Here is a 13,058-nt window from a genome sequence, read left to right as displayed (position 1 = left end):
GACACAAAGGCAAGTCTGACTCAGACTAGTAAAAGCTTGGTACTACGCCCTCTGGTGGCATATTGAAAGTCATTTTCTTTATGACAACATCGTCGGTAACCCCACAGTCGATCTCGTTATCCCTTACCTCAGTGGATACGATGCCAAAAAAATTCACTCGTCGGGGTGTTGAATTTTGCGATCTGATTGGTACGAGATAGCGAAATCAACTGTGGCTTACCAGCGATGTACGACAACTGTTGTATGGTATTATCATTTTTTTTCCGTAAACGAAACTGAGAATAAACTTTGATTTATTATTGGCTTCCTTTCTGATCATATAAAATGAAAACAATATATTGATTTTTCATATCTTTAGACCAAAACATTGCCTTTTGCCTAAAAGCATCAAATTTCAGGTCTAAAAAAAGTTTTTTTCCTACTAGGATGAAGTACGTTTGCTGAGGAGAATCAATTACATGAACCACACCGTCATATATGCAATTGATGTTGGTGGAGTCATCGACAATGTCATCATTGGTGTGGCTGTCCTCAACAAGAGGAGTGTTAGTAGTGGTATTAAATGGCAGGATAAATGCAGATATGTTAAAGATGCAGGTAATGATATCCTTAAAATTATATATACAGGACTGCACTATTAGTTCTTACACTAATTAGTTTTGATTGTGGCCTTGTCTTTGATATATTTACACATCAAAACACATATCATCAAAACCTGAAAGTATCGCAGATAATTTATATGCAGATAAGACCTACCTCAAAATAAACCATTACACTGGAGAGTCGAAATAATGTTGATTTAAAAAGATGTCAAAGTTGTGCAGTGTCTAATTGATAAGTCTGTTCAGCAGAGTGGGCGCACGCGAGTTCTCGCCTCTAGCACCAAAGGATTTTATTGGGAATGTTCGTGGGCGCATGCTCTGCTGAATAGGCTTCAGGTACGGTGTTACAGTGGTCCGTCAGAAGATTTGCTTAATACTTTCCACTTTTTTCAATAATTCCAAATAAATCCACCAATCAGTCATTAAATTACTTAAATTTCAGAATTCATGCATTTACACTGGGGGTAGTAAAACTGTTTACATGCAACACTACAATTCATTTAAAAACACTCGGAGTTGAAAGTTTTAAAGAGAACCAAGAGAAACAGTTGATGGATTGCTTTATTTTCATTCCTTTTGAACTAAGAAAACATGTTTAGTGGTAGAATTTTGAGAGTAAAATCTTAACTTCTTCAAAGACAGATGCACATAATTGGACTTAAAAAGGGCTCAGGAGAATTATTTGATAAAAAGTTGTTTTGTATGAATGACATGTATAGAGATGTTTTCATGTCAACTTTTACACTAATTGTACATATTTTGTTTTCATCACCGGTTTAAAAAAATAATAACATTTTCATATATTTATATTACAAATCACATTTTCCTCTATGAACCAACCAGTTTCAGCATGCAGCACCATCCGTTCATATTGACTATGAACGAATTATGAATCAGTTTAAAGCACATGACTGAGAGATCATAATGATTTGAAAAAATACATGTGTTACAAAGATCTCGCAAAGTCACACCTCGGATTAAGATTGTGAAATTACGTGGATTATCATCCCAATCTTGTGGTCTCCTAGATCCAAAATACAATGCACCTTGCAATGTTGATAAAAGGCAGGGTAAGACGAAGTGTTATGTCATGTCTATGTTTTGATGTACGTCACAATACGACTGTGACATAGGTGGATCTTAGGATATCGTTTTATGCAACAAAATATTTCCTGACTTACACAAGCAATGTAAACAAACGATGATTTAGTAAATGAATATAAATATAAGAAATGAACATCAATTTTGAGCTGTTCATGGTCAATATGAACGGACGTGGATTTGAGGCAAATTCTCTGTGAATCGCTAATGCGATTCACAGAATTGACCTCAAATCCAAATCCGTTCATAATGACCATGAACAGCTCAAAAGTGATATTCATTTCTTAAATAAACAAATTTGAAAAATTTTGGGAAGGATTCAGTGAATGTATTCAATCACATTCTATCTCTCTCTCATGTGTACATGTTAAAAGTGCCATAAGATGAATAGAAGAATATGAAATGAAGGCCAAACCATTCAATTCCCCCTCAACCCAAAACATTCCATTCTCATTTTCGACTTGTTCATTCTCATTCTCGACTCAATTGTTCCGTTCTTTATAAGAAGTGTTTCGTTCTTGCAACAAAACGTTCCATTCACTGTTCATCGACTGTTCCGCTGGTGTAGTGCTACGCTTTCTTTTTTTCTTCTGGTGTTTATTTTCACAATATTGTGCAGCCATTGAATGTCATGTAAAGTTTATGATTATATCTTTGAGACTTTCAACATTTCAGATCCCCCGCCTATACAGACGGTGTCCTTCCTCCCTGACCCTCCTGAGAATAGCCTGACAGTAAACTGGTCCCCCATCAACTGTGACCAGACAGCTCCAAATAATGCCTATATTCACCTATATCGGATAACATACTGTCGGCTACAATCAAAGGCCTGTTCTGGTATGAAAATAATGATTTCCAAAAAGTGATTATGAGAAATAGTATGTTCAAATTTCAACTAGTATATGAAAGTATTAATTAACAAACAAGTTGAATTATTAATTGACTTGTTGAAGTACATGTATTAACAAGTTTGTTGAAGAATTAAGTATTAACTTACATGTTGAAGTGTAAACTAATATGTTGAAGTGTTTTAAAACTTACATGTTGAAGTGTTCACTTACACTCTAAACAGGAAAAGAATTGTATCCTCTTTTGTCTGTCTGTTTGTTTGTCTGTGAACAGCTGTAACTTGGGCAGATAAAAATTTCATAACTGCTGTTCATAATTGTTTAGTGACAGTTGCACTTCAAGAAAGGTCAAGGTTATATTCATATCTATAGAGGTCAAATTTATATCTAGGGAGGTCAAATTCATATCTAGGGAGGTCAAATTCATATCTAGAGAGGTCACATTCATATCTAAAGAGGTCACATTCATATCTAAAGAGGTCAAATTCATATCTAGGGAGGTCCAATTCATGTTTAGGGAGGTCCAATTCATGTCTATAGAGGTTAAATTTATATCTAGAGAGGTCCAATTCGTGTCTAGGGAGATCAAATTCATATCTAGGGAGGTCAAATTCATATTTAGAAAGGTCCAATTCATGTCTAGGGAGATCAAATTTAGGGAGGTCAAATTCATATCTAGAGAGGTCCAATTCATATCTAGGGGGATAAAATTCATATGTATGGAGATCAAATTCGTATATAGGGAGGTCAAATTCATATTTAGAGAGGTCACATTCATAAATAGATATCAAGAGATATAATTTCTTGTTTATTTCATAGTTATGGAAGGATGTATACACTTGCCCAATTATGTAGGTGTTCCTGCATTTGATTAGCCGTGCATACGAAATTTAAGCCACGTACATCTCTTTTATTTAGCCAATATTTCTGGTATTCTGATTTTATTTGTATGATAGGGTTCTTTCTTTTAATATGCTTTGTTGTGATACAATTCTGTACTCTGTAGAGCTCTTGTTTAAAGTTACAGATACAGACTTCCATCATAAAGTAAGTTTGTAAAGTCTCATGGAAACATTTTATTAACTGAGATACGGATACGTTGTAGGTGATGAAATTTCCGTGGATGTTCCAGTAGACAGTAACACCCAGTACACTATCAGAAACCTCGTAGCAGATGTTAGATACGGAGTGTCGGTCAGAGCCCTCTCACTGACGCGGGAGGGACCAAAAAGTGAAATGAAGATTGGATCCCCTACTAACAATGGTAAGGAAACTTGTCAACATGTATTCGCTATATTAATATTTGTTGATTGCAACATTTTCATTATGCTGCATGAAAAGCTTATAACCTGTTTGTCACAATTCGATATTGCATGATTCTCTTTTGTACCTAAGTTCTTATTGATTACTCATCCTTCATTCAATGAATTCATCATTGATATTCAATTTAATGTGCACATGCTCTCAGGGATCGAAAAGAGTATTTGTTTGAAAATCATCCCACGTGTATCAGTATGTACAGTCAAAAAAGAAAACAAGAGGCCTAGTCATTGAGTTTATTTGGAAAGTAATTAATGCAAAGTTTTAACAAAGAAATCATATTTAATTTGATAACTTTCATTTACAATAGACCACTCTTTCTTTTTCAGGGTGGAAAATTATTCGATTAGTTGAATTCCTGTTGATATAATTGTGATTATTTGACCTGTTCGTAAATGATTATTTGATATCTCCTATTTATAATAATTATTGTATAATTATCGGATCTCCTGTTTATATAATAAAGATCCTTATCATCATCTCTGCCGACAATTGTTTACTTTCATTGAGGAAGACGTTTGAAATTTATAGTTTAAAAATAAAAGTTTTTAGAAAGTTTGCTGTTGCATGTGCTCTGTCTTATCTTTTCAAATTGCTCAGTAAGTGCTTGACCATTTTTCATCAAATTTGGTACAGAAATCTTCGGGGTAAGGAGAACTGAAATTGTAAATTTCATGGTCACTGTACCACAGTGGCCTCAAGGGTGGGGTCAAAACAATGGAAAATGATGCAATTAAAAATATCTTCTTACAAACATCAATCAGATACATGTACTTAGTTTATAGTCATGATTAGCAAGGAAGTCTCTACCAAATTTGTGACATTCATGACCTCTGGGTCAGGGTTTTTCAAGTGTTAGGGTATGCTTTATGATTCATTTTTTGAAAATGCATTTTTTTTTAATTCTTAACACCTGCTGGACATCAAACAGTACAATCTAGCACGTAGAAAAATTATAAGAGAAACATTTACCAAATTTGTAAAATTCATGACCCTTGTGTGTAGGGCTCTCGTGCTTGGATGTTAAGGAGGTATGCTACACCAGAGAAATTTGCTGTGGATGAAAAGTGGAGGATATGTACAACAATATTTTGATATTGAGAACTTTCATATTTACTTTATTTAGTCAAAAAATGCAGTTTTAGTTGAAAGCAATCTGGAAAAAATTTAAAATCCCTGCTGGAATCAAACACATGATCTGCAGTTCAGCAGTCAACATGCTAAACTACTGAGCTACTCATCTTGGCGAGATACTTTTTGAAATGAATAGACAAATACTGCTGATATTTATATTTTCATCCATGTTTTAAAAGGAAGTCAGCCATTATGACGATGTAGAGTACCTCCTTAAGTTTATGAAATTCATGACCCCTGTATCAGGGGCTCTCTTGCTCACATTGGCTCAAGTATTGAATATTTCTTAATTAAAAATCTTCTTGCATGACCCCGGACCACATTTTAGAAAAGAACTTACGACTAACACTAAAATCTTATTTTGCAATTTATTTTATGCTTTACATTGATTAAATTGTGATTTTAATGTGAATAAGAAGAATTTAGTTGTGTAATTTTGTGCAAGTATAATCTCACAAAATTATTTTGATGAGTTTTTAGAACAATGTTTACATTTTTGGTCTTAGCCCTAAGTTCTTTTGTAAAACAGGGCCCTAGACATCAAACATCTTACTGGGTACATGGTGATAAGGAAGAGATATAAATTATCTAACAAAATTGTGAACTAATTGATCTTAAAATTTAATTTTTTTACTTTGTGCATTGTGAGGAAATATTGAAATATTGTGTAAAATATGGTTACAGTTAAGTGATTTTCATTCCCTGTAGTTTTAAAGGGGTATGGACACAAATGAGCTGAAAATTTTATTTTTCCATTTATTAATGTTTAGAATGCTTTACTAAGGTATTTCTAATCGTCAGGAAAAATTAATTGTACCATGTTTTTTTTGTTTATATATGTTAAATGTACTTTTAAAGCAGATTTTTTCAAGTTACAAATTAATTCTGAACCCAATTGAATAGTTTCTAGAGTTGGCACATGCATTCTCATTTTGTTTTTAAAATGCTATTTTCTATTAAAGCATTCTATATGTAAATTAAAAAAAATGGTACAAGGCTTGTTTTAATTATTAAAATTTTGATTGACCATTAGAAATAATTTAGTTAAGCATTGTAAACAATGAAATTGGAAAAAATAGAATTTGAAAATTTTCAGCTCAAATCCTGTCCTTACATAATAATATACTTATTAAATATAACGAATTGTTTTTACTGAATCAAAATTACTCACCCCCATCACTTCACAATAAGTGTATTTTACTTTATTTATCAAAACTATTTAGTTTCCTACCAAAAACCTAGACCAGGTAGGCCGCGCAGTGTTCATGATCGTAGTGGCTAGCCTAGGGGATAGGTATGGTTGCTGATTTGTGCCATTTTACAATTTGTCGCCTTTTCTTTATTTTGAGGTAAAAAGTAATTTATTATCATTTTGTTGTTATTTTGGGACAAAAAGTCACTAAATGTTTTGTTGTCTTTTTGCCTCACAATAACAAAATGATAATTTGTTAAAAGGCACAAATCAGCCACCATACCTAGCCCTTAGGCTAGTTGCTATGATCTTGAACACAACCTTTGGTTCAGACCTGTATTTCTCGAAAGTAACGCAAGTCGAAACTTGGACTTAATCTGAGGTTTTACTCAAATTTTGACTGCTCAAATAACAGAAAACTCCAAATTTAAGTTTTGAGATTTTTTCGAAAAATCCAAGCCAAGCTTTAGGGTGAGGCCCAAATGGGTTATATTATAAAAATCATCTTTACTTCTACTTATGTGTAATGAAAGTTGAAGGGCAATTTACCGTATAGCGGGGTTTTTTCTGCAGGATTATAATTTTGGCTTATTTTATTGGTTAGATAGCTTTCTGCCAAAATTTTAATCGCTAAATATGCACTCATTTGTGGCTTCAGTATTTTAAAGAGAGAAAAGTATTCCCTGTCCACCAAAATTTATTCCGCTAAAATTATTAGCATACCTTTCAGCCAGAAAATCGCCAAATTTTCGACCCGCGGAATAAACCCGTTCTATGGTATGTTCATTTTAAAAAAATTTTATTTAAACACATTGTATCTTTAAACTGAAGGGTTGTTGTATGTTAACCAGGTGACTGTTAAGGCCCATGGACCTCTTGTTGCACATTGGCCTTATTGATCTCTGTATTGGATATACAAATTAGCATTCTTTGTACAAAAGTTATAGAATGGACAAAAGTTTCCTCTTCAATCCATTTAATTGCTTACCGTATATACTCGCCTATAGGTCGGATTTTTTGGAGTTAAATTTTGGTCCAAAACTCTGTCAGACTTTTAGGAGTGTCCTAAGAAGATAAGTATTTTTCTGGGCGGCGTAATGTATAGCCTAGTATTTTTCAAACAACGAAAACATGTACGAAATAAACAAAATAGTAATTGTTTAATTTGTTGAGAATAAATAATGAAATATCGATGTCATATCCCAAAACATTATGGAACATAGATAAATACATAAGAGTACTGATATAAAATTGATTTGTCAAGAAAAAAATATCAAATATCGGCACATTTCTCCAAATATTATTTGAAACACAGGTAAAAACATTTGAGCATTGATTTGAAATTAGCAACAGATTCTTGAAAAAAGTTAGACCGACTTATAAATGGGTCAATGGCAATTCTCTCCAAAATAACCTATAAACTATACAACCGACTTATAGGCGAACCAACTTATAGGCGAGTATAATATATACGGTAATGAAATCAGCCCTATCTAACCTACATGTAGTGTTTAGTGGAGGAGGATTTGATTGATTAACAACGTCCCTCGAGAATTTTTCGCTCATATGAAGACGTCACCATTGCTGGTGAAGGGATGCAAAATTTAGGCCTGTGTTCGGTGCTTACGGTCTTTTAGCAGGGAGGGATCTTTATCGTACCACACCTGCTGTGACATGGGGCAGGGTTTCTCCGGTCTTATTCGAGGGACCGCCCCATTTAGTCGCCTGAGTTTGGCTAGCTGCTAGCAAGGGGTACTGAGGACCTATTCTAAACAGGACCACACAGGATTTGTGGATGATGTTGAAACAGTCAGGGTCAAAAACTTAATTTGTTTTCAATATTACTTCTTAATGAATCTGCTCAAACAAAGAAAAATTACCATGGTAAAAGTGTCAGATAAACTACATTTGTAAGTGTTAAATTCTTGTGGCATTTCATATTAAGTTATGGACCAATGTAGTTCTTATGAATAACAATATGGTTTGATTGCAAACACAAAAAATTAAAATTTAAACCTCTTAATCAGTACAGTTTTTAGCTGAAAGCTCAAGTGAGCTTTTCTGATCACCTGTTGTCCGTCCGTCCATCTGTAAACTCTTCTCCAGAACTACTGGGCCAATTTCAACCAAACTTGACCTTGGTTGAGGGGCTTTCAAGTCTATTCAAATGAAGGGCCATGCCCCTTTCAAAGGAAAGATAATCATAAAAATGCAAAAATAAGGTGGGGGTCATTTAAAAATCTTCTTCTCAAGAACCACAGTGTCAGAAGCACTGAAATGTACATGAAGCTTCCTGACATAGTGCAGATTAAAGTGTGTTAAACCCATGACCCCTGGATGTAGGTTGCAGCCACAATAGGGGATCAGAGTTTTACAAGCGAATATACAGTGAAACTTCTCCAAACCGGCCCCTCAGAAAACCAGTTCTCCCTGAATATCGGCCGATTTTCAAAGTCCCGGCAGAAACCTTAACATTTCCTTACAAAGAAAGTCTCACAAAACTGGCCACCCCTGAAAACCGGACATCGGCCACTTTTTAAAGTACGATTGTTAACAAACATGTGTAATTTACCCTTATAATACAGGCCACTATTTGAAGACTACAAAATTTTGGCCAGAGGGGTGATTAAGACTGGCCAGGTGTGAAAAATGACTGTCCTACTGGCCAGGTGGGAAATTATCAACTGTAGGTGTGAAAAACACAAATGGCCTCTATAAGTTCTATAGTTTACCTGTGCTGTCCAGGGTATTAATTGGTGCTTGGCTAATCCAAGTGACCCTTTCAAATTTCTGTAGGAAATGTTATAAACAGATATGCACATATTGAATGAATACAATCAATACGCCATATTGTTGCACCATGGATATAAGCGGTAGTTAATAAACAACAAACCCATGACTGTTAATGATAATTTTCAATAGATAAATGATTTTGGGGGTTTTTCCATAGACTTAAAATTCCTAAGAAACATCAAAATTAAAATTATATATTTATTACTGTACTTTTCAAAAACGTGAAAACAAATTTGTTAACGATATAAGCAATGGACGTAAACAGTTTTTATAGGTAAGAGGAATTCCAATGATAGGCCTCCATGTTATCTTTATGTATCCTGTTATAAATTTTTATTTAGAATTAGATGATTGCAGCAAGACTATTTCTAGTAATATAATTACCTGTAGGTACTAGCGGACTAGGTTGATCACCACCGATAATTGATCATAGATCCCCATATCAAAGTGAGAAGTACCTACTCTGTGTATTAATTGTAGCAATCAAATGGCTATGTGTTTGTTTTGTTTATTAAAACATACTTAAACCGAAATTCTACATAAGTGCTGCTAGTCTACAGATTTCTATACATATATCAAATGCAGTTTCATTTAAACGGAATGTTTTCCATTATTTATGCATGTCAATGTAAACATGTTTATTCATGTTTAATTAGTTTTAGTGCTATAAATTGAAAATAAACATGTTAGTAAATTATTTTGTTTTATTTCCAATAGTGAAATAATAGTCCTTGAACACCATATTATATGGTTTGTGGTATGTCAATGAAATATCTAATAAAAATTGAGCTGAAATGTCTCTAAATGCTAAATTCTCGGTATACCGGCCACCCCTCTAAACCGGCCATTTTTTTTGGTCCGAGAGCTGGCCGGTTTAGAGAAGTTTCACTGAATAGGGAAAATCTTCTCAAGAACCACTGGGCTAGGAAAATGCAAATTTACCTAAAAGCTTCCAGACATAGTGCAGATTCAAGTGTGTTAAAATCATGGCCCCCAGGGGTAGGTTTGGGGCCACAATAGGGATCAAAGTTTTACTTGTGAATACATAGAGAAAATCTTTAAAAAAATTCTCAAGAACGACTGGGCCAGGAAAATACAGATTTAACTGAAAGCCTGCTGACATTGTGCAAATTCAAGTTTGTTAAAATCATGGCCCCTGTAGGTTGGGGCCACAATAGGGATAAAAGTTTTACATGCAAATATACAGGGAAAATCTTTAAATATGGACCAAGGTAACTCAGGTGAGTGATGTGGCCCATGGACCTCTTGTTACAATTTTGATTATGCATCAATATATACATTTGTTTTAGTCATTATTATCCCCTCACAATTCATTGCGAAATGGACCATTCATGTGTGTGTGTGTTGATCATGTGACCTTCTACAGCTGACATTTCATGTACGTCTGTATGTGCATTCATGTGTGGGAGTGTGCATGTGTGTAACACTGACCTTGTAAATACTCAACAGGCAACATTTCTTGCTCAATACCGTATTGATTTGATACTTCACATGTAGTTCTGCTATCAAGAGTGGAAGAACCCTATTGATTTGGGATCAAAGGTCAAGGTCACTATGGGGCATTATAGAAAGAGTTTGTAGATGCTCTCAAGGCCACATGTTTTACTTGATTAATTTGACACCTTTGTGATCATGAGAGGAAGAACCCTATGGATTTGGGGGTTTAAAGGTCAAAGTCACTACCATTCTAATTCTTTTCAAATTTGGTATGAAGCATCTTTATGGCAAGGGGGACATAACTTTAAATTTCAGGACTCCTGTACACTAGGCCCTTAGGGGAAGGGCAAAAACTATCAAAAATGACAAATTTTCAAAAATCTTTAGAACTTCACATCCGTAAGAAAAAGTAAATGCATATAGTCATGTAGAGTAGAAATGCATCTGCCGAAATTGTTTTTATGATCCCCAAAGTAGCGGTGGGACCAAACTTGGTATATAGTGTTGATGTGTAGAATATTTGCTAGATAATATCTTCTTTAATGCTATTGATACTCATGCAATTGAAAGTAAATCAGATTTTTAGAAGAAGCAGGAAGCCTTTACCAAATTTGCAAATTTCATGATCGTAGGGGCAGAGGTTTTAGTTCCAGGGAGGGGCCAAAATTATTATAGTAGTAGTAATTGTTTGTATCATTAGAAAACTTCTGTAAATTTGCTGATACTGTATAAAAACTAAATGCATATAAGGAAAATCAGAAAGGAATGTACTAAAGCTGATTTCACAACCCCATAGTTCTGACTCCAGGACAGAACCAAAATAGTCATACAGTGTTAATAAAAGATGCATTATGTAGAGTTTTTTTTATTAGTATGGGCACTTTCAGGGTCATTTGAAGAACATATCTTGTTTATATACTCCTGTTGAATATTAGAATTTAGCTTAAGATATGCAGAACAGGTAAACTATATCTATTTCATAGCCATTTGGGCTATATAGTGATACTTTAAACTAATACTTAGATGAACAATAAGGCCTGTGGGCATCTTGTTTAATTGCCCATTTACAAGGAGGACTATAATAATCCTACATGATTTAAACTCGCATGAGTAAGGTATCGACCTCTCATGATTTGGAACTATATCTTCTGAATTAATGACTATAGGTTATGCTGTTGTATTTTTTTTTTAAAAAGCAGACCCATTCCATAGTAATGAAAGCTTCTGTATGAATCTATGCAACCATTCATGTCTCTGCCACTTTGTCCCGAGGGGACCCAGAATAGGTCCTCAGTACGCCTTGTTTGTTGTAAGAGGAGACTAATTGGGGCGGTGTTTCGGATGAGACTGCAAAACCGAGGTCCCATGTCACAGCAGGTGTGGCACGATAAAGATCCCTCCCTGCTCAAAGGCTATAAGCACTGTGTATAGGCCTAAATTTGCAGCCCTTCACCAGCAGTGGTGACATCTCCAAATGAGTGAAAAATTCTTGAGAGGGACATTAAACAATATACAATCAATCAATCTGATGAAAATTTTTAATTTTAGATTAGTGGCCATGTTATAATTTGTGATGCAGATCCAATGTGCAGGAGATTTCTGTTTTCCTAACTATGTCTTTAGTTTCACATTACCAGTTCGTGATATTATGTCTCCCCTTCAACCAAATTTTGTCCCGGCCCTAACTAGAGAACCCTTTGACTTCAAACTTGGAACATAAGGAGATGGTATGGAGGAGGGGTGTCCGCCCCCAAAACCTTTGACCTTCACCCACTTATAAAGTCAAGGTCAATCTTTTACGTCAACATATAGTCCAGGCTAATAGCTGAGAACCCTTTGACATTACGATTTCAAACTTGGAACGTGGCAAGAGGACATAGATACAAGGTGCACTGCACCAAAATTTTTGACCTTGACCCCTTCATTCAAGGTCAAATTAAGAAAAACATGAATAGACCATAACTTTAGAACCCTTTGACATTAAAACTTCAAACTTAGAATATGAGAAAGGGGAATGAGGAAAGGGGGAATTCCACCAAATTTTTTGACCTTGACCCCTTTCTTCATTCAAGGTCAAATTAAGAAAAACATGAATAGACCATAACTGTAGAACCCTTTGACATTAAGACTTCAAACTTAGAATATGATAAGGGGGAATGAGGAAAGGGGGAATTCCACCAAAATTTTTTACCTTGACCCATTTATAAAGTCAAGGTCAATTTTTTTGGTCAAAATATAGTCCAGACCAAAACCTGACATGACAACTGTTTGACATTAAAACTTCAAACTTGGAATATGTAGAGATGATATGGAAAAGTGCACCAAATTTTTGACCTTGACCCCTTTCTTCATTCAAGGTCAAATTAAGAAAAAACATGTTGACCATAACTTTAGAATGCTTTGACATTAAGACTTCAAACTTAGAATGTGAGAAGGGGGAATGAGGAAAGGGGGAATTCCACCAAAATTTTTAACCTTGACCCATTTATAAAGTCAAGGTCAATTTTTTTGGGTCAAAATATAGTCCAAGCCAAAAGCTGACTTGACAACCGTTTGACATTAAAACTTTAAACTTGGAATATGGAAAGGTTATATGGAAGAGGGGTGCAC

General features: G+C 34.7%; 1 protein-coding gene across 7 annotated transcripts in view; it reads left to right on the top strand.

The window, feature by feature from the left end:
* The window catches only part of LOC125669229 (uncharacterized), a 93,635-nt gene that overhangs the window by 59,918 nt on the left and 20,659 nt on the right, over positions 1-13,058 (top strand). For all 7 annotated transcript variants that reach the window (XR_008802743.1, XM_056164237.1, XM_056164241.1 and 4 more), the window contains exons 11-13: positions 426-597; positions 2,379-2,540; positions 3,657-3,815. Coding sequence is in view for 6 of the 7 variants with exons in the window: in XM_056164237.1 (XP_056020212.1) it covers positions 426-597; positions 2,379-2,540; positions 3,657-3,815 (493 nt within the window). In the remaining variant the exon portion in view is untranslated. The remainder of the gene's footprint in view (positions 1-425; positions 598-2,378; positions 2,541-3,656; positions 3,816-13,058) is intronic.

Source organism: Ostrea edulis, chromosome 4, assembly GCF_947568905.1.
Source record: "Ostrea edulis chromosome 4, xbOstEdul1.1, whole genome shotgun sequence".
Classification (NCBI taxonomy): domain Eukaryota; kingdom Metazoa; phylum Mollusca; class Bivalvia; order Ostreida; family Ostreidae; genus Ostrea; species Ostrea edulis.
The sequence above is the reverse complement of the archived record's forward strand: the minus strand, read 5'-3'. Positions and strand labels throughout refer to the sequence as shown.